Below are 27,476 nucleotides of genomic sequence, written 5' to 3'. Positions count from 1 at the left end.
GAGCTTGTAATGGAAGATGAGATGAAGTCCCTTATTTCCAATAAAACATGGAAACTAGCCAAGTTGCCCATGGGGAAGAAAGCTCTTCACAACAAATTAGTGTACAGGGTAAAAGAGGAACACGATGGTTCCAAGAGATACAAGGTGAGATTGGCTATCAAAGGCTTTCAGTAGAAGTTAGGCATTAACTACATAGACATTTTTCCCCTGGTTGTGAAATTGAGTACCATTCGCTTAGCTCTTAGCATTGTTACAACAGAGGGGTTGCACTTTGAGCAGTTAGATGTCAAAATTGTTTTCCTCCATAGTGACCTAGAGGAGGAGATTTACATGTAACAAAAAAGAAACTGTGCAAGTTGAAGAAAAGCTTATATAGTTTGAAGCAAGCCCCGAGCCAGTGGTACAAGAAGTTTGATGGTTTTATGAAGCGATATAGCTACAACAAGTGCAACACTGACCATTATTACTACTTTAAAAGGTTTCAGTCAAGTTTCATTATCCTTCTACTTTATGTTAATGACATATAGTGGCAGATCTGATTTTGAAGAAATCAGTAAATTGAAGAAGCAGTTGTCTAGTGAATTCGAGATGAAGGATCTTGGTGCAGCGAAGTAGATTCTTGGGATGAGGATTAGTAGAGACAAACAGAAAGCGAGTATATTGAACGAGTTCTGAAGAGGTTCAACATGAATAATGCTAAGGCGGTGAGTACTCCCTTAGCTAATCACTTCCGATTATCTCAAGATCAATGTCCAAAGACAGAAGATGAAAAAAACTTTATAGCTAAAATTCCATATGCCTCAGCTATTAGAAGTTTAATGTATGCCATGGTATGCACAAGTCCAGACATTGCATATGCAGTGAGAGCAGTAAGCAAGTTCATGATGGATCTGGGAAAGCTATACTGGAAAGCAGTAAAGTGGATATTGAGATATCTAAGAGGTACCACAGACAGATGCTTATGTTTCAGAAGTGGCGAAGTGAAGCTACATGGTTATGTAGATTCAAACTTTGTTGGTGAGGTGGACCACAGAAAAAGTATTACCTGGTATGTGTTCATGGTGGGTACAACTGCAGTTAGTTAGGTTTCACAAATATAGAGGATTGTAGCGTTATTTACTACAGAGGCAGAGTATGTGGTGATGACAGAGGCTAGCAAGGAGATGATTTGGTTATAAGGTTTGTTGACAGAGTTGGGATTTGAATAGGTGAATAATGTTTTGTACAATGATAGTCAGATAGTCATAGTGCGATACATTTGGCAAAGAATTCAATATTTCATTCAAGGACCAAGCATATAGGACTTCGGTATCACTTTATTAGATTTTTGTTAGAAGATGAGGTGTTGACACTTAAGAAAATACTTGGCACCAAGAATTCAGCTGATATGTTCACCAAGATAGTGACCATATAGAAACTGAAGTTGTGCGCAACTTCAGTCGGTCTTCTAGCTTAAAGACAGGAAAAAATGCACCGACATGTATGGGATATATATGAAAAGAATATCGAATGGATTTATAAATACTCCAGCCTCGAAATGGGAGATTGTTGTGGTTTTGTGGAGTTTGATTAATTTTTAGGAATGTTTAATTATATTGAAACTCCAACACTAATGAAATTTAGGGAAAATTCAGTTTCCTGATCTGTTTTAACTTCCTTATTGGTTTAAGGAAAATTCAATTTCCTGATCTGGTTTAACTTCCTTATTGATTTTGGATTTTACAAAAGGTAAGGTTCTGTATGACAAGTTTGAGACTCTATAAATATCAACTCTAACAAGATTTTAGAGTTTGTGAGAGTTAGAGATAAATTTGTGCCAATACAAGAGAGAGCAATTGAGAGAGATTAAGAGAGAATTCTCCATTATAATTCTTCATCTTCTTCATAATGAACTTGTTCGATGTGCTCCATGGACATAGCCTTAAGATTTGGGTGAACCATGTATATCTTGTATTCTTGTGTATGATTTTTTTATTCTTCGTGATTGTTTGTTTATTCCTTGAACAGCGTTGTTTATTTTGCGTTTCCGCCATAACAACTGGTTTCAAATCCAGTTGATTGCGTAGAACAACTCCAACATCTTGTAGATTTTGTAGTTCGCAGTTGCAGAGAGCAGCGTTGGCAGTGAGGTTATGTGGTGGTTGTTCAAATTAGGTGAGTCTCAATTTGAACGAGAGAATAAGAGAAAATAAAAAATAAAAAAAAAGATAATAATAATTAATAGTGTAGATTTGGGATGATGATCATAGATATGACTCAGTACAGGCCATCAATCGATGGCTCTGATACCATGTTGATTATAAGAGATAGAGAGACAAAGAGAGACAGATATATATGAAATGTAGAGATTTTGTATATTGAAGTATATGTAATACATGTACAAGGAGAGATATATATAGGTTAGAGATCACCAACGGCTATACAACAATTTTTTTTTTTTTTTTTTCATAATTATGGTTGTATAAAAAAGAAAAGAAATATGTACAGGAGCACAAAGGGCATTCTCCCAGTATGTAAAGAAAACACAATTAAGGATGGATGGAAAACATCCATACCTTAAACTAAAAATAAAAAAATTGAAGATCAGTGGATAGAACTCCACTGTCCAAGCACAGAAAAGAAACAAGGATTAACTACACCAAATCAAAGAGAGATGTTGTGTATGTCTAACACCTCCAGTATTATATTCCTAGCAGCCACCTCTGGTTCAGTTGAATTACCATGGAGTCTAGCATTTCTTTCATTCCAAATTCCCTAAAGAGCAGCATCAAAAAGAGTGTTATGGTAGCTATACAACAATTATAGTAATAATCTAGATAACGGTTATAATCATGTAATTATGGTAGCAATATAAATAACGGTTATAATATAATCTAATTATGTTAACAGTTAGTAAGAAACTAGAATGAAGTATATTTTTTTCTTTAACTTTTACATGTTATTTATTTAAGTTGCAATCATAACTATTACTTATGTGGACTTTCAATTGAAGGGCTGGAGTATCTGTATCATGATTGTAAGCCACCAATAATCCACAAAGATGTAAAGTCTGCCAATATCTTATTAAATGAAAATTTTCAAGCCAAACTTTCTGATTTCGGGTTGTCCAGAGTTTTTCCAACTGAAGGTGGTACTCATGTATCACCAATTATTGTTGGCTCTTCTGGGTACCTTGACCCTTTGTAGTATTTTTCTTGTGTATACAAATGTCTATATATCTTCACTTCCAATAGTTCTAGTGATCATGTTAATGGCAACTCCCAGCTACTTTCTATCACTTATCGCTAACATCTTGATCATATTAAAATGGACTTTTATAGACTATATAGATATTTTAGGCACAAGAATAGTCATGGATATAGACTGTTCTATAAACACACACGCAAAGGTTTCTAAGTTCCGATAATTGGCTTGCCGGTATTGCACACCAAATAGGTTAACCGAGAAAAGTGACGTGTATAGCTTTGGGGTTGTTCTCTTAGAGATTATTACAAGTCGGCCACCAACGCTAGAAGGCCATGACAAGTTACACATAAGCCAATGGGTTGGTTCCAAGATTGTAAACGGTGATGTTAAAAGTATTGTTGATCCTAAATTGTAGGGAGATTTCGACATTAATTTTGCTTGGAAAGCTGTAGACTTGGCAATGACTTGTGAATCTTGCAATTCCACCTAAAGGCCAACCATGAATTTTGTGGTGACAGAATTAAGGGACTGTTTGGCAACAGAGAGGGATCTTCACGGGATTGAATGGAAAGATTCAATTGGAGTACCTTTGTATCTGGAGAGTGAAATAAATCTCCCAATGGTGCGGTAACTCCACGAATTAAATGTATTTCTTGTTGGGTGTTCAACGTTTTATACTTTTTTCCATGTCTGTGACTCAAAAAAGTTGTGTCAAAAGTATGTATGGCTATACTATACCTAAGCAAATGTGTTAGTAATGTGTAAGTTTTATTCAACCTCCGTTTTTTTTTTTTTACTTATTTGGGTTTCAAATAGTGATTGGCCAGACCAATGATCCTGATATCATGTAATAATTTCTCCACAATAGGAGGGACTGCTTTTTCTACTTGTGCAATTTTCTGAGTGGTAAATGAATGGTGTGGTTGTTTATGGACTTCTGTCACTATATATCTAAAGTACGTATATATATTAGAAAATTATATCAACATAGGTTGTCTTTTCTTTTCGAATTATAAGGGAATAATTGTAGCATATGTGATGCAAAAGCACAGTGGAAAAGGCTACTAAAATTTCAAAGAGGCTTTATTTGGATGGATGGATTTGAAAAGAAGTTTAAGGTTCAAATCACAAAAATAATATGAGGTTTGGCAATTGGATTTAGATTTCTGTTTTTCCCGGCAAGTTGCAAAGAGGGAGAAGTTTATTATTACTATTAATTTTTTTTCTTTTTTTCTTTTTTTTAGTTAGGTAAATACTCACATACACATTTCACAAATTGTCCACTACAACATTCAAACTTTTCACTTGCAACATTCCATTAACTTTCTCTTCACTAATCAATCCAACTTTTATAACCCAATCTGGTAAGTTGTAATCTCAAAGGAGATAGTGTACGTGTGTGAGCCCCCCGCGAAAAAAAAAAAAAAAAAAAAAGGAGATAGTTTTCATACAAATACTGCAATTTGATATCTCAGAAGTAGATGCTCAACTGCTTCATCCTCTAATTCACAAGATCTACAAATTTTATACTCAATGATTCCCTTCTGGTTTAAGTTTCTTTGAACAGCTAACTTCCCCCGGCAACACTCAAAAATTGTATATATAGTTTCCATATCGAATTTTACAGTGAATTATGAATAATATGTCCATTGCTGCTACATGTTCTGATAAAACTTATTAAGTACAAACACGCAAATATGCAATAAGTAGATACGATTCAACACCAAACACATGAGATATTTAACTTGTGGAGTTATCGTATCATTGGGAGACTCATTTCTGTGTCCAGATGTATAGGTCCTTCAATTGAATCTTTGGATTCTGTATGGTGACGAGCTATCTCTGTTGCCAAACAGTCCCTTAATTCCATCACCACATAATTCATAGTTGGCCTTATGGTGGAAGGCTGAGACACACAACTCATTGCCAACTCTACTGCTTTCCAGACAGAATTAACCTCAAAATCTCCCTGTAGCCTCGGATCAACAATGCCTTTAATATCCCCATTTTCAAGCACGGAACTAACCCATTGAATTATGTGAGTCTTGTCATAGCCTCTTGCTATTGGTGGCTTACTTGTAATTATTTCCAAGACAACAATCCCAAAGCTATACACATCACTTTTCTCAGTAAACCTATTTGATGTGCAACACCTGAGAACAAGCACATACAATTAAAATATTTATACCAGCTACTAAGAGAAGTTGATAATGAAATGATCATTTGGTAAACGACTTCTTCTAATTTATTATGTAATGAAATTATTAAGGAAAAGATTTTTGAAGACTTCTGGTATTGAAAAAAAGAGAGTTGATTTTGAGTAAAATCCAATCACGGTATAAAAATGGCTAGTCTAGTGCACGAGTCTTCCACTACTGCAGTGTTTGAGAAAGGTTAGATATACTCACAATGGAACAACTTTACTCTTGTGCCAAGATCCGCTCTCAATCATGATATAAGAGAAAACAAAATATATATACCAGAAGTAATAATACTTACTCAGGATCAAGGTAGCCAGGAGTGCCGGCAACAGTAGTTGATACATGAGTTCCCCCTTCAGTTGGAAAAACTCTGGACAACCCGAAATCAGAAAGCTTGGCTTGGAATTTTTCATTCAGCAAGATATTGGTAGACTTCACATCTCTGTGGATTATTGGCGGCTTGCAACCATGATGCAAATACTCCAGCCCTTCAATTGAAGTCCTCATTAATTAGTAGCTGCACTTGCAGCTAATAGCTAGAAAATAAGAAGTAAAATGAAAATTGCATTTCATCTCAATTCTTACTAACCTTGTGCCGCGTCAAGTGCTATTCTGAGCCTCTCTTCCCAACTCAAAACAACTGAATTTTTATCTGCATCCAAAAATTAAAAAAAAAAAAAAAAAAGGAAAAGAAAATTGTCCACTAATGAAATTTAGATGGAAATTTTTTTGTAGTTCTTGCTGAAGCAGAGACTATAGATGAGATGGGTGCATAGTCGTATTGTGTAAAGTTTCAAGAATGACATGTATACCTAAAAGATGCCTTGTTAAGTTTCCATTAACCATGTACTCATAGATGATTCCCATGTACGTGCCTTCTTTGCAGTACCCAACAAGAGAAGTTAAGTTTTTATGACGAACACTCACAAGAAGGTCGGCCTGCAATGTGACACGGATTATTAAGTCAACATTATATATTGATGAGCTCAAATTTCATATAAAATGTCATGTAATAGATATTCTTTTATCAGATAGTATTGTGAAACAAAGATAGTTTATTGGTACTGGTGGTGTAAAAAGACATTGTAGGAGTATGCAGGGTACATACCTCTGCTTGAAATTCCTTATACCCTTGAACTGATGATGAAGAGAGCATCTTTACGGCAACTTGAGAGCCACCTAAATAGCCAAGATAAACTTTTCCAAAGCCTCCTTTCCCAACTATCTTCTCGAAGTTATTGGTAATATGCACGACTTGAGAGTATGTTAACTGTCTGTTCTTCACCTCCATGTACACATCTCTTTGGTTTGTTTCGGCATCCTCCTTTCTGACTACTGAGATTACTTCAAATCAATCAAAAATTCCATTGAGAATTTTTTTTTTATTATGAAAATTTGAATATTTATATTTTAAATCTTGCGAAATTTTACCTAAAACAATAATTGTTTCCATTACCTCGTCTTCTTCTTTTAATAATCCATAAGGCAGCCATTATCGCAATTAAGAGCGAACAAAGTGCAGCTGCTACAGATGCTACTATCGGAACAACCTTGCTCTTTTTCTTTTTGCATGGACTAGAATTACAAGGATTTGTGTTTTCACCTTCAATCGGGTCAATACTGTTTATGATGACAAATATTATAGGAGTCGTCAATAAGTGTTAATAACTTCTGAAGCCTTGCTAGTCAAGCTATTTTTAAAAACAATTGTTGGGATGGAGTTGATTCCATTTTAATTTCTCACAGTACAGAAATTAAAAATAGAAAATATATAGTTCAATTATTTGTTTGGTTTTTACATTATTTAATTTTAAAACTGAGTAGAAAAGATCGAAATCTATGGATATTAAAAATCTTTATAAATTATTTCTTGTCATTAGGAGTTCTTGAAAATTTTCTTTAGAGGACCAAACCAAACAATTTCTTAATGATTATTACCTTAATGCCAGTGAACCATTATTCGACCTTGCAACCAAATCTGGTGGAAGTGAGCCTGTGAAATTGTTTCCCTCCAAGTTTCTGCAGAAGAAGAGTGAACATGATCCGTTTGTTTTTTTCATACCAATAAATTTTCAATCTAATTATAAGATCTATGTAACTTACAGGACTTTCAAGGAAGTCAGTTGAGAGAGAAAATTAGGCACCTCTCCAATTAAGCTATTGTTTGACAAATCCCTGAAAGATGCAATAGTTCAATTTTAATTATCATTGGCTATTAATAAATAAACTTCGATTTATTCTTTCTATGACCCTAAAAATAAATAAATAAAAAAAAGAAGTCTACATTTATGTTGTATATATATAGCATTTGGTAGAAGAGACTTAATACTTACAAAGATTGTAGCATGGTGAGATTGGATATGTCAGGAGCTATCTCCCCTGTCAATCCACCAGAGGACAAGTTCCTAATTCCAAGTAGAATAATTTTATCAGTAAACGACTAGTGATCAAATCATGAAAATTTATATATGCAATATATATGTATATTGATAATTAGAGAGAGGGCATAAACATACAAGGATGTGATCCTAGGGGAATCAAAACCAATTATGCTACAGTTGAGGCCATCCCAAACGAATTCTCGAGGGGCACATGGATCTCCTTGCCAGTTTCTTTTCACTTCATATTTCGACTTTATGCTCTTCATAGCAGCGACTAATATTTCAAAATTCAAATTAAGCATATGAGTGAGAGAGAGGTATGGATAGAAATAGAATAATTAATTAATTAGAACATGAGGATGAATGAAAAAGCACATAAAAGTTTGAAATTAATTAAGAACATATATAATTACCATCTTTGTCATCTGTTTGCGACTGTAAGAACTGTTTTACAACATAAAGCTCCATGGCATTGATGATGGGAGGGAGAGTTGAATTATTGGTCTTAATGATTGAAAGCTCATAACTTGCATAACTCGAAGGTGATGTACTGTATACCGTAGTTGATGATAAATAATTGGGGGAAACTGGTTCTTTATACCATTGCTGCCCATTCAAGTAAATGTTGAATTCTCTGGTTTGGTTTTTTTGCAACACTTGAACTTCCGCAAAGTATAAGTAGATGTAAAATTGGTCTGTGGGAGTGACAGGCTCCCATGAGAAGTACAAGGAATCGCTGCTAACATTTGGTTTAATGGCAGAGCTCATGACTTCAGATGGTGGGTTGTACAGACCGTCAGATTCTACAATAGAATTCGATGATGGGGTACTTAACTTTGTGTAGTTCTGGCTATATGGCCTCCACTCGCGATCATAAACATCATCTTTGTATCTGAGATACATTAGTACCATATATAGTCATGATCGAGCATATGTATATATTTATAAATATATCAAGTAATACAGAAATTAAAACGAAGTAGGTAGGAACTTGATTCGATCTTCATAGTTAATTATTTCAACTAGGAAATGCCAACCTGATAAATTCAGAAACATAGTCATTCCTTGTTGAACCAAAATCTCGACGCCACCAGTATTCTAGTGATACATTATTTTTTGTCTCATACATGGAATTATTCAAAGGCCTCAACTCCAATGCTGAGATGAAAGGTGTTCCTTGGTCTGTGCTCACGAGACAAACATTTATATAATCTGCAGTGGGAACGTGTATGATCTCGTGCCTCCAAATAGTGGTTGAATCCTTGATTGTCACAGTCTTCCAGAATTCAACTCCAATGTACAGATCAAAAAGTGGTGGCTGATTTTGATCATCATAGTTTCCATACAAGAACCATGCCCTTATAAAATATTTATTACCTCTCCCTCCTTGAGGTCTTAGAGTATAACAGTTTCTGGTTCCTTCAGGAAAGCTTCTAACATTCAAAAACTGTTGGCTGGCTAAGTTAGGAATGAATTCAGATGATACAGGCATGCTTAAACCAGTCTCCACAAAATTTTCATCTGAACTATAATATATTCCCGTTATGGTGTCTGTGTAGCTCGAAGCTTCGCGCATTCCACAATCTATGCTTATGAATCCTACAAGATCGATCAAAGATAGAGATATTGTTGGAGCTAATTTTGAAAAGCTCTCAAGTAACTTCACATTTGCAAGTAATGTCATCTTATGTATCCCATACCAGTGGTATCTAGCTCATGTACTTATCCCCTAGGGAATTGCATGGTTCTTCTAACCTGGTTTTATATATGGAAAATGAATCACACTTGACACAATCAATTAAAGGGCCCAAAGGTGCCCGGAACTTACCAACAGTTGCCAAAGTAACAATAGCCAAGTATAACTCTTGACCTCCTATGGAAATTAAGGGTTTGATACTTGGATACTCCTAAACGGAGGATGAAGTTCATCCTTCTTCATATGATATCGTCTAATGTCATTAGAACATTTGTCTAAAATATTAAAAAAATAATAAAAAAAAAATGAAAATTACCCATTTTTTACGGGTTAAACCGTTTTTCTTTCCTTATTTTTTTTATTTTTTTATTTTTTTCTTTCCTTCTTAAACACGATCAGCTACGGGCCGAACTCTCCCCCATCTTCCTTTCTCTCTCCACAGCAAAGCAATTCTCTCTTCTTCTTCTCTTGATCTCACAACAATACAAATTTCCATATCCAACCGCCATCGAAATATATAATATAGTTTTCTATTATAGTGTTTCGTGTGAAATTATAAAGATTGTACACTTACTGATGACTATATTCTTAGGGTTTTAGACGCACACTTAGGGTTTTGGAATAGGGGCAGCCACAAGCGGTGGAGGAAGGTTGTGGCGGCAAGCAAGGTTTCGGATGGAGGTTGGATATGGAGATGGACAGAGACTTGCTTTGGTGTGAAGAGAGAGAAGAAGATTGTGTTGCAGAAGGAAAGAACCCTAAAAAAAAAAAAAAAAAAAAAAGAAAAAGGGAAAGTAAAAATGAATTAACCCATAAAAAAATGGGTAATGCCTATTTTATTTTATTTTATTTTTTAGATACATGTTCCAATGACATTGGACCACAATAGATGGAGGATGAACTTCCTGCTGCTAGATGGAGGATCCAAACATTGTTTTTGATACCGTTAGGTCACTCGCCCCGTTGGAATCACTTCAGGATATTAATATGGGTAAATTACACTTACCTCCCCTGAGCTTTGGACAAATCTTACACAAACAGAGTGTTTCAGATTTATTATTTTGACCAAATCTTACACAAGCAGAGTGTTTCAGATTTATTGTTTTGACCTCCCTTAAAATTTGGGTGTATGCTCAATATCCACCCTCTCCATCAAAACTTGTAAAAAAAAAAAAAATTCATAAAGTGACCAAGTTGCCCTTACACTTATTTTTTTTAGGAGGGGGTAACGGTGGTGGAGAGGAAACAGAAAGTAATAAGAGAGATGAGATAAAAAATTAATTAATTTTTTTTAGATTATATAATATATTTTGTATTATAAAAGTATATTATATATAAGGGTATAATTAACTTTTTATAGTCTTAAGGGAGGTCAGAATAATAAACATCAAACGTTTTACCCATGTGAGATTTGTCTAAATCTCAAGGGAGGTAAAGGTAATTTATCCTACTAATATCTATGAAATGTTAATGTGTTGACCTCTAGCAAACTACCATGCTAATGGGTTATGTGTGCATGATCCCATATCGCCTAAGTATATATATGGAAAGGGAACATATTATATATATATATATATATATATATATATGATGAATTTGTACTTCCTTGGTGTGCACAATACGCTTTGGGCTAAGGTCCGAGATAAAAGCGTGCGGTCGGCCAAAGAAAACAATGTTGTTAGCCTAATTAAGCCAATTTTGAGGATTTTTGGGCTAATCTTGTCAAGATTAATCTTTATATTAAAAACTTAATATTATTTTATTTAAAAAAAAATTATAAAAAATGAATATAGAAATTCAAAAAAATGTACACTTCTAACAGTGCATAGAGTAGATATAGAGAAAGCCAGAGAGAAACCTGATTCATCTTGTCCTTGAATCAGCAGGGCAAGAGCTAAACACCCAAAAAGTACCAACGACACCCTCATTGCTTCTCCTAGCTAGATTCTGTGCTCTCCAGAAAATGCGATTCCACTGCAAGCATATATTGTGAAGAAACGACTATATATATAATATATATATATAAGTACGCGCGCGCACGTTATGTAATTGTCGTGGACCAGTTCCAAAGTCTCTCATCCATCAACATCAACATCAACATCAACATTCAACAACTTTTTTTTTTAGTTAAAAACATTCAACATCTTCATTTCTCCAACTTGCTTGTTTTGCTTGATACTATTACAATTAGCAGACATACGTACGTACGTACACACGTGTAATATTACTAAGTGGACTCTATAACTCTAAGGACTAAATTGGAAAAGAAATTAAGTGCATTCAAAGTTCTATAGCTGTTGATATGGCTCATAGCTGTTAATGTTATGTTTGCCCTGTTTATATATATATTTAGGGTAAAGTGTAAAAAAATTTCTTGAATTATTGATTTTTTGCAACTAACTTTTTAAGCTATTGATTTGTTGTAATTAACACAAAAGACTATTTTATCTTTTTTTTATTAAATTTGTCATTTCTTATTAAATTATTTTTTATTGTATTTTCTCTTATTTAAATATTAATTATACCATTTATCTTAATTTTATAATTGGTATCAATTAATTATAAAAATAGAAAAAAATAAATAAATCGGTGACTATCATTTTCTAAAATGATTAACTTATTATAGTAAAACTTATTATACTCACTTTAAAAAAATTTAGTATAAAAAAACATCTTCTTTCTCAAACAATATCCATGAAGAATTAATAAATTACGTAAATAGAAAATATCTTCTTTTTAATGCAATATATTCTTGAAAATTAAAAAATTACTTAAATTGTTTCAAAATTTTCTATTTAAGATTTTTATTTAAATAATTAATTAAAAAAATTAAAGACAAACTTATGCACATTTAATGGAGAATATTTTATCAAATTAGTATGAATTTTTATTATAATTTATTTTAACAAGAAAAATATATCAAGTGTAATTCAATAGGAAAGGGTGTTATAGTCATTTGAAAATAGATAAGACAATAGGGCCTTTTCAACTTAAATATGATAGTTTAGAGGATTTTATGCACAAAAAATAATTCAAGAAAATTATTTACAAGTTTAGACATAATTGTGGAATTTTTTTTTTTTTGCACCTTACCCATATATTTATAATAAGTCATACATTTTGAATCTTCCTCTCAGCTTCACTTGACTTCTGCCATTTCGTTAGTATATGAGAAGACTTTGACAAATTACCGGTATATGTTTTTTGAAAAGATCAACCACATGTTTTTTGAAAAGATCAACCACATGTTCACAGTGATTAATTCGATGCATTCAAACAAGTTTCTTGAACTACTGAATGAATCTATATATATTAAGTTGTGTAACAATTCAAACATTTTTTCTTTATTTATTTATTATTATTATTTTTTTAAATGTCAATATTATATCTCTAAAGCAACTTTTAGAGTTTCAAAAGTCTTTAGGAACTTTCATTGAATAAATTGTGAGTATACCTATCTTGACTTAATACAATTAGACTTTTTTCCTCCTAAAAACAATTTCTTTTTTTTTTTGGTAGGTAGATGTCAAATCAATTTGTCCTTGGAAAAACAAATTGATGAATACTCATGGAATTAAATCATTGACTTGCGTAAACTGTATCCGTGTAGAAAAAGACATTCTCATAGAAGCTTTCTAATTTTATGCGTAGAAAAAAAAAAATTTTATTAATATATATATATTTTTGTTTAGTGCATGTAAAAAAAAAAAAAAAAAAGGTATGAAATGGTATATTAATCTACCATTTGATACAGTGATATGGTGTTAAAAACATTCTCTCTATGAGTCAGGATTAGCAGCACGCACACACTCCTCATGCACACACCAAATACAAGAAAACAAAAAGCAAAATTAAAAAAAATAATAATAATAAATTACTGTAGAAAGAAGAAGAAACTGGCAGAACTCTACCCCCACTTAAATTAATTTCCTCTACTCTTCTAGGCAACTTCGTCAATTTTTTTGTCTTTAAGGGTGTGTTTGGATAGTATTAGTAATGAGAGAAAAGAAAAGAAAGGATAGTATTAGTGAGAAAAGAAAAGAAAAGAAAAGAAATGATAGTAATAATTTCTATTTGTGTTTGGATAGATAGGAGAGAAAAGAAAAGAAGTGATAGTTATTTTTGTTTGGATAAGATAGAGGAGAGAAAAGAAAAGAAAGGATAATAGACAAATTACTTTTTTACCCTTTCATAACCATGGGACTTGAATGGAATAATAAATCTGTCTATTGATTTGTGGAGGATAATTTTGGTATTATCAAAATACCACTAAAATCACTATCCTTTCTCTCACTATCTCTCCCTATCTTCTCAATTTTGAGGAGAAAGCAAATAAGAGATAGGGAGGGATAGCTATCCCTCCCTATCTCTCCTTATCCCTCCCTATCCCTCCACTTAAGTTACCCAAACACAAAGTTACACTATCCTCTCTTTTTTTTTCTCTCCCTATCCCTCCAAATCAACCCTACCAAACACACCCTAAAGTTTAAACATTAATTCATATGCAAATCAGGTCAAGGTCTATGCCAACAAAGTAGAATATTGGCAAAGAGGGCCCTGGGAGAGGAGTCTTCCAAAGGTACACTTCTAAGTCTTTAACCTAATTAGTACGTCTATTATTTGGAGTCAAACACACGTATAGATATATATTAGACAACGTATTTATTAATTGGGTTAGTTGCCCTGATACCCCCGAGGTGTTGATCAATGCTACTCAGATGCGGATAAATGATTTTTTTGGATAATGACACCCCTTGATGTTTCAAATAATATATTTACCCTTAATTATTTAATTCACAAAATATCACCCGTTAGACAAAACTACTCTTCCTCTCTCTTTAACTAAATCACTTAATTATTTTTTTTCAGTTGCTTTTTTGTTTACTCACTGGCTCCCTCCCTCACACATTCTCTTCTCTACACTATTAATCTTCTCTCTCTTCCAGAAAATCATCCCCAATGCATGCTTTTGATATGCCGGCGACACTTCATGTCCTATTTCCTCTCTCCACTTGGATCATTACACCGACAGTAACGCCCCGAACTCGGAGGTCCGAATCATTCTTCGTGTCTTTAACTGAACCCGATGCCAGCAACACTCCATCTCCTATTTCTTCTCTCCCTTCCACTTTTATCATTACACTGGCAGTAACGCCCCGAACTTGGGGGTTCAAATCATTATTCGGGTCCTTAACCGAATCCAAGGTCATCTAAGGGCAACACGATCATTTCCATGGTCAAACTATAATTAATACACCTTACTAGTTTTTATAATACACATTGGCACTGTAACAACCCAAATTCGGGGAATCCGATTCGCTAACCGGGTCCTAGCTCGACCCAAGATCACAGAAGGGTAAAATGGTCATTTTACATTAAAGAGCAAATAATTTAACCCTGAGTAAGTCAAATAAGGTTTATATAATCCACTTAAGTTAGTTCATGATATTCTAAGAGGTTCTAGAGGACCTAGCCATGGTTCCCCCACGAATACTCCTACTTCATCCTCTAATTCACAAGATCTACAATTTTTATGCTTGATGATTCCCTTTTGGTTTAAGTTGCTTTGAAAAGCTAACTTCCCCCTGCAACACACTCTGAAATAAAATTTTAATTTTCAACCTTTCGTATCTATAGTTTCCATTTGAATTTTACAGTGAATTCATTAATAATATATCAAATGCTGCTACATGTTCTGATAAAACTTATGATATGCAATACATAGGTAAGGGTCAACACCAACACATGAGATATTTAACTTAGGGAGATTATCATATCATTGGGAGACTCATTTCTGTGTCCAGATTTATAGGTCCTTCAATTGAATCTTTGGATTCTGTATAATGGTGAGCTATCTCAGTTGCCAAGTTCATAGTTGGCCTTTTGGTGGAAGGGTGAGACACACAACTGATAAGCGTCGAATATTACATATTCAAGTGCCCTTATTTGCATTAGTTAAGTCCATTAGTTTATTGTATAGATTTTCTCCAGTTTCTCGTTTTTGTGCATTTTCAAGTTTGCCTCCCAAAAAGAAATAAAGTGGAGGTTTTAGAAGCTTTTGAAGAACAAGTCATTCCGGGCCCTTGCATCCTATGATTTCCAAGAAGAAATTGCCGAATTGGGTTCATAAAGGCTCTCTACAAGACAAAAGGGCAGAAGATGGACTCAATGACTCACATCCAAGATCAAAAGGAAAGTGAAACAATAGCATGAAGAATTGATAAAAGTGAAAGAAGTTCAAAGTAGGAGAAAAGAAAAATAAAGTCTAAGGCACGGACGAGCACTCGTGCTCGTCCGGCATTCGTGAGTCACCAGGCACAGTGAGCCATGTCACACAAGTGCTCGTCTTTCTTACGAGTGCTCCAATTCAAGGCAGAGTAAAACAAGGCATTTACGAGCACTCATGTTACGCTCTACGAGCGTTCGTCCTAACACTATAGACCTACTTGGCTTTTTGATCCTTTCAATTGGATTCCCTCCTTATTAGGTTGTTGGTAAAACACTTTTGGGGGACATGGACCTCGCTTTTTGGGGGGTTTTGGTAGACTTCTTGTCTATATGAGTGGCTTGTATCAAGAGAAAGGGGGATCTGACATTTTTGCAAGGTTAGAGAGAGAAATGTTGTGAGTTTAGAGGGTTTGTGTGTCATGGATCTCCTAGGTGCGAAAATGGAGGGTGAGACCACTTCTTCTCCTTCCTCCCTTACATCCATGGGTAACTAACTCCCTTTCTAGGGAGGTAATGAAGCCCTACTTTGTAAGCATGCTCTAATTTTGATTCTATTTTGGGGGAATGATGTATATATTTGGTCTTTCCATAATTTAGACCTATACACATGTTGTAATGGATTTTAGTGCCTATAAATGATCATTTTGAGTTGTTTATCTTGTCTTAGATTGTTTCCTCTCTTGATCATATTGCTTGCATTTTCATAGTGACAATGAAAATGAGATTGTGGAATGGTTTTAATGGTATGTTGTTAGGGAACCTTGATAGTCCCCGGCAACGGCGCCAAAAATTGATCGGTCTCGTCGACTATCACAATAATAATCAACCCTTTGCAATAGCATAAATCATTGTAAAATAGGGCTATTGCTCGGGTAAGTCGAACCACTGGGATTGCTAGTTTATGGCAACCAAGGTTATTAAAATCACTTAGTTTACTAACCAGAATTGGAGCGCTCGTCCATGTAGACGAGCGCTCGTTCAGTTTCGGTCCCATCTTAAAATGACCTTCTTTCCCTCACTTTTCATATTCCCTTGTTCTCCCTCCTTGCCTCCCATGACCCCCTCATGCATGCATCCTCCTATAACTTCTCCAACCCTTCTTCTTCCTCATTCATTCTCTTATCTCCCTTAAATACCCAACCCCTTCAACCCTCCCTTCTCATCCCTTTCAAGCTTCTTTGAGTCTTCTTGGTTCTTCTTCGAAGGTATGTTCTCCTCCAAATTTTGTTTTTCTTTTCCTTTATCTTGATAATGAGGAGTGTGGGGATTAAATTTTTGGACGTTTGTATGTTGTTGTTGCTGTTGATTGTTGGCCAGGGTCCATTCTAGCACAAAAAGTTTAGGTTTTTCTTTCTCCTTGGTAACCTTATTTCTCTTCTTATTTCTCTGTGCACACCAGGTGTTCACTGAAATTCCCCATCCAATTCTCCATCTCCAAATAGCTCGTGGGGAATCGTCTCGCCATCCTAGAACATCTGAGGATGCCCCTGCTATAGTTCGAGAGCAACCACGAGCTCATTGGCTCGCCAAAAAGCTCAATTATGAGCTCCTTTTCCAACTTGAGGATGTCTTTGCCGACCACCCAACATCCTCTTGGGCTGTCACTGAATTGACCAACCGGTATCTTCAGGGCATATGCAAACCGGTTGCCAAGGTTGTCTACCCGCGAGTGGTACGGCTGTTTTATCAAAACCTCCATTCGCCGGAAGAGCAGCCAATACTCTTGCCACCTCCATTGATAGCACTCTCTATTTATTCAACATTGAGGACATTGTGGCTATTTCTGGCTATCCTCTGTAGTGCCTCGATGATCTTTTAGATAGTATGGGTCGTCCATTGTATGAGCAGGTTAATGATTTGACCGTAGAATAAATTGTAGCCACCATTTGCAATGTCGCTGATCCTCATCGGCCACGTAGTTACACTCTTAAATCCACTCTCCCCAAGCGGGTTTGGTTCCTTGATTCTGTTCTTAAACATAATGTGTGCCCTTTGGTCCACAGCACCGAGCGTCGTGGTTTGATGTTAGATACTTTGTATGCCCTGGACCAAGGCTTTTGGATTTCTATTCTAGAGATGATTTGGAATCAGTTCATGAATTTTTGGGATGAATGCTTTAATTTGAGGCATCAAAGAGCCCAAACCTGGGCTTTGCCATTCCCGTTCTTCATTACCAAGCTCTTGAAGCACAATGGTTTCATTATTCCTCCCCATGAAGAAAAGGGCAAAAAGATTCAGGCATTTTCCATCAAGCGATGGAACAATGTGCTTGGTCATCTCCCGCCTAATCAACCCGATACTGCTATGCCACCCCGAGAGCCATCTCCTCCCATCTACGAGGATTTTCTTATGGCCGAAGATTTTGATTGGGAGGAACCGCCTATTGTACCTTAGTATGACCATGCTTTTCTTCCGGCTAACATTGCTGGCATCCATGCTCGGATGGACAACTTTGAGAGTTCCCTAGCTAACTACAAAAGGGTCGTGCGGGAAGACTACCTTGCTACTGTAAAAGACCGTTGAGCTGCTACAGAAGACCGTCGGGTTGCTTAAAAAGAAAGGGGTGAAACTAGATCCCTCTTCAATGCACTCCTTACCCGTTTCCCTCCTACTCCATAGCCAGCCCCTCTTGCCCCGTTCTAGACTATGTTTTGTGTTTCTCATCGTATGTGGTGATTTATGTTTTGTTGAACTTTGGGAATCTATTTTTGCTCTAGCTTGTTAGGTTGAACATTTTGGCGCTTCATCATCCCTTGTAAAAATGTTAACCTCATTTTCAAAAGAAATTTCATTTTTTGTTTTTATTGTTTGCTCATTACCTATGTTCATTTTTCATTGTTGTTTCTATCAACCTCTTTTGTTTATTTTTTGTTTTATTTCTCTTAGCGTCTATTTGCAGATTCTCCATTCCAAGTTTGGGGGCATGCCTTTTGAAATTCCCATAGTGACTTGTTGTCACACCGCTGCTAATTTTCCTCCTACTTCGTATTATTGCTCTATTTACCCTCTCTATTTTTCGTTAATCATTCTTTGGCTTCTCACATTGAGGACAATGTGACATTCAAGTTTGGGGGTACTTCATTGAATTTTTTGGTATTACATTTTTGTTTGCATGCGCTAAATTGTTTATGTAAGTTAATAAATTTAATTTTTTGGAAACAATGATCTTGTAATTTGGAACTTGTTGGAGATTGAAGCATATGTTTAAAACTTTGTGTATAGAGGCAAATGATAATTTTAAAAATAAAGAAAAATATGAAATGATCATGTTGGTTTAAATTGGTTTGTATAAATGCTTCAATTAGATTTTCGTCGGATTTCATACTCTTCTATATTTCACACTGCACAGATGCATACTGGAAACTTAATTGTGAGGCATGCGACCTGATTTACCTTGACCTTGGCTCAGTTGATTTGAATTGATGACCCTAATGAATGGATATCTTTTGCATTGTCTTAAATAATAATAATAATAATAAATAAATAAATAAAATTATGAATAAGGATAATGACTAGTTTAAGTTTGTAGCCTTGCTAACCCGAGTTATTAAGCCCTTAGAATGTCCTTACACTTAGCACCCTAAAGCCGTCTGGTTTGAGAGTTGCTGGCCTAACACTTGTTACATAGGTTAGATTGAAAGCTTAAGGGACTTAGGCATTGTACGGTCATTCACAAAAATAAAAATAAATAAATATGGTTCATTGGAATTCATAGCCTTGCCAACTCAAGTTATTAAGCCCTTGGAGTGTCCTTACACTTAGCACCCTAAAGCTGTCCGGTTTAGGAGTTGCTAGCCTAACAATTGCTATATGGATTGGTTAGAAAGCTTAAGGGACATCGGCATTGCACGACCATAATATGTATATAAAAAAATAAAAAAAAAAAACAAAAGTTATTTTCTGAATAAATTCATGCTTTGGAGACCTCATTTAAAAGGGAAATTTAATGATTTGAAGACTTGTGTTATGAAATTGGAAAAAGAAGGTAAAAGCCACATATTGGGAATCCGTTTCACTTTCAATGAAGTTTAAGATGATTTCTTTTATAGATATGACAATTGAAGTATTTATATGGACTATGATGATGATGCATGGGAAAAAGAAGGATGTTTAGCCATTTTATTGTATCAAGGCCTCATATACACACGGTAGTCTTCATAATGATTCCGTTTCCAATTTTCTCTATGTTTGGAGTTGCATTTGAGCTTCGTGCATCTTCGTACACCATGGTCGATATTTTTGGGTAGCATTCCAATTGTTGTAATTTCATTGAGTACCTCATTTTGGTTTTGCTATGGGACTAGCAAAATGTAAGTTTGGGGGTGTGATAAGCGCCGAATATTGCATATTCAAGTACCCTTATTTGCATTAGTTAAGTCTATTAGTTGGTTTTATTGTATAGATTTTCTCCAGTTTCTCATTTTTGTGCATTTTCAGGTTTGCCTCCCAAAAAGAAATAAAGTGGAGGTTTTATAAGCTTTTTGAAGAACAAGTCATTCCGGGCCTTTGTGTCCTATGATTTCTAAGAAGAAATTGCTGAATTGGGTTCATAAAGGCTCTCTACAAGACAAAAAGGCAGAAGATGGAATCAATGACTCACATCTAAGATTAAAAGGAAAGTGAATCAATAGCATGAAGAATTGATAAAAGTGAAAGAAGTTCAAAGCAGGAGAAAAGAAAAATAAAGTCTAAGGCACGGACGAGCACTCGTCCAGTGCCTTACGAGCGTTCGTCCGGTATTCGTGAGTAAGCAGGCACAGTGAGCCATGTCACACGAGTGTTCATCTTTCTTACGAGCGCTCTAATTCGAGGCAAAGTAAAACAAGGCATGTGACGGCCCAAGTTATTTTCAACTCGGTGCGTCAGTGATGAACTGAAAGAATGACCCGATAACGGATCTGAAATGTGGAAGCTAAAAAAGCAAAATGGCCTAAAGAGATGTACATCATCCCTAAGGCACCAAAATGACTCCTCATGAAGCCACGAAATTCAAATGAGCCAAGCTAATGAAGCAAAAATGCCTAACCCGATAAGAATTGAACCAAGGGCAAAATGGTCATTTCAAACTAAAATAGATGCTACCGTGCATGCCATTGGAAGGAAAACAAAAAATAAATGAAGATGGACTCAAGAATCATTTGATTCGGAGTCCGAATGAAAAAGATATGAGGATAGAACAAGGCGGCGTCCCACGACTAAGCGACACCCGGAACCTATCTCACTAAAACATCCATAACTCTCACTACGATTTGAATTTCAGGGTGTAGTTGGTACCACTGGAAAGATGACTTCAAGCTTATAAATTTAGGCTCAAGAATCACCTAATTTGGATCTAAAATGAGAAAGTTATGACCATTTGAAAACAGGTCATCGTTGCAGCCAAACTTAGTGGGCTGAGTTGGGAACTTAGTCGGCTGAATTAGACCGAGAGCAACTGAGTCGGCTGAGTTGGCAACTTAGTTGGCTGAGTTAGGCCTAGAGCACCAAAAATGAAAGAAATAAAGTGTGAACGAACTCAGTCGGCTCTTTTAGGGACAGAGTCGGCTGAGTTAAACCTAGAGCATGCAAAATGATGAAAACGATTCCCAGGTGAACTAAGTCGACTCTTTTGGGAACTTAGTCGACTGAATTGGAGAAAAAGTCGGCTCTTTTGGCAATTAAGCCAGCTCGATCCTGGGAACAAGGCAAAGGAAGTGCAGCAGATGCTCCTAATTGATGCATGTTCATTTTTGACCCCAGACATGCATTCCAATTGTTCTAGAATGGTTCCATTAACACCTAAAAATGAATTATAGTCCCCACAACATAAATAAACATGAACGATCATTTGCAAGTGTGAGAAACATACTTAAGGTGCAATTTAATCCATAAAAGGAAATAAGCAAAAGATGGCTCTAAGGCCTCATTACATGCGATCCAAGGTTATACAATAGATGAAACTAAGGTGGAAATGACATTGGGACTCAACCAAGAAGATCATAAGTCCCAATTCCATTTTCCCCCTTCAAAAAGGATCCAAATAAAACATATTACATACTTCCAAGGAAGCTAAACAAGTTTCAATGTACCATACATCCATGGTTTACAAAGAGAATTAAAAGAGGCATGCTAAACAAGTGTATGTATACAAAGTTACACAAAAGATAATCTAAGCGGACCAAGCCATGTCTAGGGATGTTGTGCATCCTAAAACAAGGTTTCTTTACCTGCAAAACAACCCAAACAACTAGGGTGAGACTCAAGTTACTCGTAGGATATGGAGTATGCGCATACCCTATAGTTTCAAGTATAATGTGAACCAAACATAGATTATCTTAAGCTATACAATTATTTGAAATGATGAATACATAGCATCCAAGTATACATAAACAAGTACACTTACCACCTTGTAACTAAAATTACCATATCACAAGTTACAAGAAATGCATGATTTACAACTTGGAAAATAATGCGAAATTAAATAATAGGAAGACTAGGATATGTTGCCACGAGACCATACAAGTTATTTTGGGTAATTACGACCCACAAGGTACTACCTAGTGCGCGCTATGACTTAGGAGAATTCTTATCCTCTGTACTAGAGCCAAACCCTAGCCATCAATATTTCATATCCTTACAGCTTCCAAAATTCAACAAGTCCATGACATTTACACAATCTCAATGCATGAAACTACCTACCAAGCACAAGTAGGGTGAAACCACACATTACACTAAAGCAATTGATTATCAATGTAGGTCATAATTACTAACAATGCAATATAGTAATTTACCTATAAGTAATTACAAGTGTCACACACAAGATTTTCATACTAAAGTTTCAATGAAATCTACATTACTTAACAACATAAGTGCAACTTCAAGATATTCATAATAAACCCTCCATGAAATCACAAGTATTAGGCAAATCATTAGACAAAAATCTGCCTATACAATTTAATATCTATATACATGCTTTAAATCTACAAATCCTAAGTCAAGCATAATAAATCTCTATTTATATGCAAATACAAGAATTTAAAAAGCATGTAATCAATATATATGTAGCTCCAATATATATAAAACCCAAAGAGGATAAACATACAACCACCCCTACCTCACTAGAGGATTGTTCCTCTTAAATCCAAAGAAAGCAAAGCAATTTCAAGCTATCCTTCTAGGGTTATGAAGAGGAAGATGAGAGGAACAAAAAGTATTCAAAGCTCAATGATCTATGGTGAGTGGAAGGGCCTCAAAAATCAAGGTCAATGCTTAAAGCTCTAAGCTTCTTCCATGGAGTCTAGGGTTCTTATGTGTAGGATGATGTAGATAATGAAAAGATAAAATGTGAGTGGAGGATTTAGAGGTCCTCCACTCACTAGGTGAGTCTACACCATAGTCAACACACATACACAATGTAAGACTAATTGTGAGCCCTACACTTGTCATTAATCTAAGGCTTCCCCTCTAGGCTTAATCCTAAGCATACATTTGTCAACCATCCAAGCTAACAAGTGATCCAATCCTAGGCCAACAAGTGGGTGAATCCCCACCCTCCATGTGTCAATAGATTATGGTTCCAAGTCTCTCCACCCAAATGCCTACAAGTGGCACCATGAGAATGTGACACTTGTCACATATTTTCAAAAAATGTAAAAAGGTCATTTTTCAAAATATGTTACAAAATAAATTGCAAAATGGTCCCTAAAATGAAAAATAATTATTTTATTTAATTACACAAAACCCCTCAAGTTATGAATAATTACCAAAAGTTATGTATTTATGCCCTTTACAAGAAAAGTAAACATTTTACATGCTTTTCTATAAAAGTAAAAATGTAGATAGCTTGGAAATTAAATATCGTGGATGTGTGCAAGGCTGGAATCAAATCCGAGCACCAAAAGTGAGGTTATGCAAGTAAAAGTGAAAAAAGAGAAGAGGAAATAAGGAAAAGACGAAAAAACAGAAAATCTCCGAAAAAAGAAAGGACGTAAAATGACCGGGTCATTACAATCTACCCTCCTTTAAGGGATTTCATCCTCGAAATCGAACCGTACTTGAAAGAGAAAACAAATGGGGATACCGAGAGCGAACCTCCTGTTCGAGCTCCTAGGTAGCCTCCTCAACGCCGTGGTGTCTCGACAAGACCTTTACCAATGGAATGGTCTTGGTCCGTAAGACCTGTTCCCGTGAATTAAGAATCTGAACTGGACCTTCCTCGTAGGTCACATCCTCATCAACAACAAAATCTATCCATCGTAAAATATGTGATGGATCCGGCTCGTACTTCCTCAGCATAGAAACATGAAAGACGTCTTGAACCCTATCCAGGTCTGGCGGCAATGCCAAACGATAAGCAACTTCACCGACGCGCTTCAATATCTCGAATGGTCCAATGAACCTAGGAGACAACTTAGCAGTTTGTCAAAATCTCAGAAGTCCCTTGCGCAGAGAAATCTTAAGAAAGACGTGGTCCCTTACCTCAAAAGACAAGGATCGTCTCCTCCTATCAACGTAACTCTTCTGTCTGCTTTGTGCGGTAGCCAACCACTGCTGAATCAACTTAATTTTCTCTGTAGTCTCAATGATAATGTTAGGACCCAAGGCAATGGTATCACCGACCTCGTTCCAACAAACTGGAGATCTGCAAGGTATGCCATACAACGCCTCAAAAGGTACCATGCCAATACTGGCTTGGTAACTGTTGTTGTAGGCAAACTCAACCAAAGGCAAGTAGTCCTCCGAACTACCCCCAAAATCCAAGAACAAGCCCGTAGCATATCCTCCAATATCTGAATGGTGCGCTCCGACTGACCATCAGTCTGAGGATAGAGTGCCGTGCTGAAATGAAGCCCCGTATCAAGAGCCTCTTGAAAACTCTGCCAAAAGTGAGACGTGAACTGCGAATCCCTATCCGAAACAATGGATACAGGAACCCCGTGAAGCCTGACGATATGCCTTACATACAGTCCACTCAGTCTCTCTGCATTGTCTGTCACTGCCATGGGTAAGAAGTAAGCCATCTTAGTCAATCTGTCAACAATGACCCAAACGGAATCATTCCCTGCCTTGGATCTCGGAAGTCTTGTCACGAAGTCCATAGTGATATGCTCCCATTTCCATTCAGCTACTGGTAATGGTTGCAACAATCCGGCCGGTCGCTGATGCTTTGCCTTCACTTATTGACAAGTAAGGCCTTTAGCCACGAACCGTGAAACATCCCGTTTCATACCCTGCCACCAAAACTGTCATCGCAGATTGTGATACATCTTCGTACCACCAGGATAAATTGCAGCCGAGAGTGGTGAAAATCCCAAAGAACATCTTCACGATAAGACAAGGGAACAAGCATCATCCCCTTGTACCTGAGACCACCATCTGAATGTAAGGTCCAACACTCTACATTCTCGCCGCCTGAAATTCAAACGTGGATGGCCTTCATCTCCCCATTCTCCAACTGTGCCTCAATAACTCTGCTAACAAGCGCCAGTTAAGCCACAAGGCTAAACAAAATAGCAGGTGAAACATCCTCAAATAACTATAAACCAAGATCTACAAGCTTTTCTAGTATCTTCCATCTATGAATGGAAATGCTAGCAAGAGTTCCCCGTGATTTCCTACTCAACGCATCGGCCACTACATTGGCCTTACCCGAATGGTACTGTAACTCAAAGTCATAGTCCTCCATGAACTCAACCCATCTGCGCTGTCTCAAGTTCAAATCCTTCTGAGAGAAGAAATACTTGAGACTCTTGTGATTGGAGAAAACCTCAAACTTCTCCCTTTCAGGGCAAAGATAACTGCTGCCAACTCCAAATCATGTATCGGATAGTTCAACTCATGAGTCTTCAACTGTTGAGACCCATAAGAAACTACCCATTCTGTCTGCATCAAGACGCAACCCAAACCTTCCCGCGAAGCATCACAAAAGATCACATAATCCAAACCACGTTCAGGAATGATCAAAACTGGAGCTGATGTCAACCTGACCTTCAACTCCTGAAAAGCAAACTCACATGCCTCGTTCCATATGAACTTGACCCCCTTGTGGGTAAGTCGAGTCATAGGTGCCGCTAAACGAGAGAAATCTCGAACAAATCTCCGGTAATAGCCGGCTAGGCTAAGAAGACTCCGAATCTCAAACACTGTCTTCAGACACTCCTAATCCATCACCGACTCAATCTTCGACGGATCCACTACAACGCTGCCCCTTGACACAACATGTCCAAGGAACTTCACTTCTGGTAACCAAAATTCGCATTTCTCGAACTTGGCGTATAACTGATTTTCCCTAAGGATCTACAATACTGTCCTCAAATGATACTCATATTCCTCTACCGAAGCTGAGTATACGAGAATGTCATCAATGAACACCACTACGAATTTGTCGAGATAGTCACTGAATACATGGTTCATCTAGTCCACAAAAGCTGCTGGAGCATTGGTTAAACCAAATGGCATTACCAGAAACTCGTAATGGCTATACCGTGTGCGGAAAGTAGTTTTGGATATATCCTCATCCTTAACCCTCAACTGATAGTAACCTGATCTCATATCAATCTTAGAAAAACAAGTGGCCCCCTTTAACTGATCAAACAAGTCATCAATCCTAGGCAAGGGATACCTGTTCTTGATTGTGACATGGTTCAGCTTCTGATAATCGATGCAAAGTCTCAAATACCCATCCTTCTTCTTCAAAAAAAGAACCGGTGCTCCCCATGGTGAAGCACTAGGACGAATAAAGCCCTTAGCTTTCAAATCATCTAATTGAGCTTTCAGCTCATCCAACTCTGCTGGTGCTATACGGTACGGTGCCATAAAGATCGGCGTACTACCAGGAATGACATCGATGGCAAAGATAACTTCTCGAAGAGGAGGAAGCTCCGTCAACTCCTCCAAAAGGACATCCTGAAACTCCACAACAATAGCTGGAAAAAACATGGCCCAAACTACTATCCTCGTCGGTTAATAGGCTAGCCAAGTAGGACTTGTGGTGACCCTAGTCACCCATACTGAAAATCATCGTCGAGTGGGAATCGCTCCGATCTCTCACGAAGTGAAAACAATCTCCCGTGGGAGTGCAAACAGACACCCGCCCACGGAAGCAATCGATCGTAGCACGAAAGAAAGATAACTAATCCATCCCGAGAATGACGTCAAAGCCCATTATGTCAAAAACAATAAAATTGAACTCTAAGGTCTGCCCAATTATCTCTATAGCACAACCCCGACAAACACGGTCCAAAAGCATTGGACTCCCTACTGGTGTGTCAACACAAAGGAAACCATCCCACTGCGTGACCTCTAGACCCAAAGAATGTGCAAATGATGCAGATATGAATGAATGTGATGCACCTGTGTCAACAAGAACTCTAGCCCAAGAACTGAAAACTGGAAAGATACCTCGAACTGTAAAAGTTCCTGCGGAGGTATCGGCCTGTGGCAATGCGTAAGCTCGTCCCTGAGCCCCTAACTGCTGAGAACTGCCCTGGTGAGCTGACTAATATCCGAAAGCAGTAGGCATAGAACCCCTACCCGGATACGAACTGACTTGTGTAACTGGTTGTGGTGCTTGAGGCACTCTGAAACCTGGTTGTGCAACTGCTGACTGTGCCGGTATGGCATGTGAACCTATGCCACTCTGTGTCCCACCTTACAATTTTGGACACTCTCTCTTGAAGTGACCTGGTTGCTTGTGAAAATGACAAGCTCCGTGAACCCCTTTCGTCGAAGCTGTAGGCTTGCTAGTCTGCGACTGACTGACCTGTGGCTGAAGCTGTGGACAGCGAGGCTTGATATGCCCCTGCT

The 27,476-nt window shown here is 36.8% G+C and overlaps 1 protein-coding gene across 3 annotated transcripts; it reads right to left on the bottom strand.

Moving 5' to 3' along the window:
• Positions 1 to 4,250: 4,250 nt before the first annotated feature.
• LOC132273711 (probable LRR receptor-like serine/threonine-protein kinase At1g05700) lies at positions 4,251 to 11,468 on the bottom strand. Of its 3 annotated transcripts, none has more exons than XM_059774754.1 (13): positions 11,323 to 11,468; positions 8,806 to 9,367; positions 8,182 to 8,660; positions 7,904 to 8,042; positions 7,721 to 7,792; positions 7,491 to 7,562; positions 7,326 to 7,406; positions 6,844 to 7,007; positions 6,496 to 6,731; positions 6,200 to 6,326; positions 5,977 to 6,039; positions 5,686 to 5,875; positions 4,251 to 5,339 (listed from the first exon to the last, which is right to left on the bottom strand). In XM_059774754.1, exons 1-13 carry the CDS (start codon positions 11,390 to 11,392, stop codon positions 4,940 to 4,942), a joined length of 2,655 nt encoding a protein of 884 aa, XP_059630737.1. In that variant the 5' UTR covers positions 11,393 to 11,468; the 3' UTR covers positions 4,251 to 4,939. The 3 variants fall into 3 exon arrangements, with proteins under 3 accessions (XP_059630737.1, XP_059630738.1, XP_059630739.1); XM_059774755.1 differs by having other exon boundaries at positions 6,496 to 6,722; XM_059774756.1 differs by having other exon boundaries at positions 6,496 to 6,719.
• Positions 11,469 to 27,476: the final 16,008 nt, after the last annotated feature.

The sequence above is a fragment of the Cornus florida genome, unplaced genomic scaffold (genome assembly GCF_030987335.1).
Source record: "Cornus florida cultivar Cherokee Brave unplaced genomic scaffold, ASM3098733v1 CherokeeBrave_3.0.0_Hap2_Chr09, whole genome shotgun sequence".
Lineage (NCBI taxonomy): Eukaryota > Viridiplantae > Streptophyta > Magnoliopsida > Cornales > Cornaceae > Cornus > Cornus florida.
The sequence above is the reverse complement of the archived record's forward strand: the minus strand, read 5'-3'. Positions and strand labels throughout refer to the sequence as shown.

Coding starts and splice junctions, on each gene's coding strand:
- LOC132273711 (XM_059774754.1), bottom strand. CDS start 11,392: ATGAGGGTGTCGTTGGTACTTTTTGGGTGTTTAGCTCTTGCCCTGCTG. Junction 7,793..7,903: donor TCCCCTAGGATCACATCCTT/GTATGTTTATGC, acceptor ACTTGGAATTAG/GAACTTGTCCTCTGGTGGAT. Junction 6,040..6,199: donor CTTAACAAGGCATCTTTTAG/GTATACATGTCA, acceptor TTTTGGATGCAG/ATAAAAATTCAGTTGTTTTG.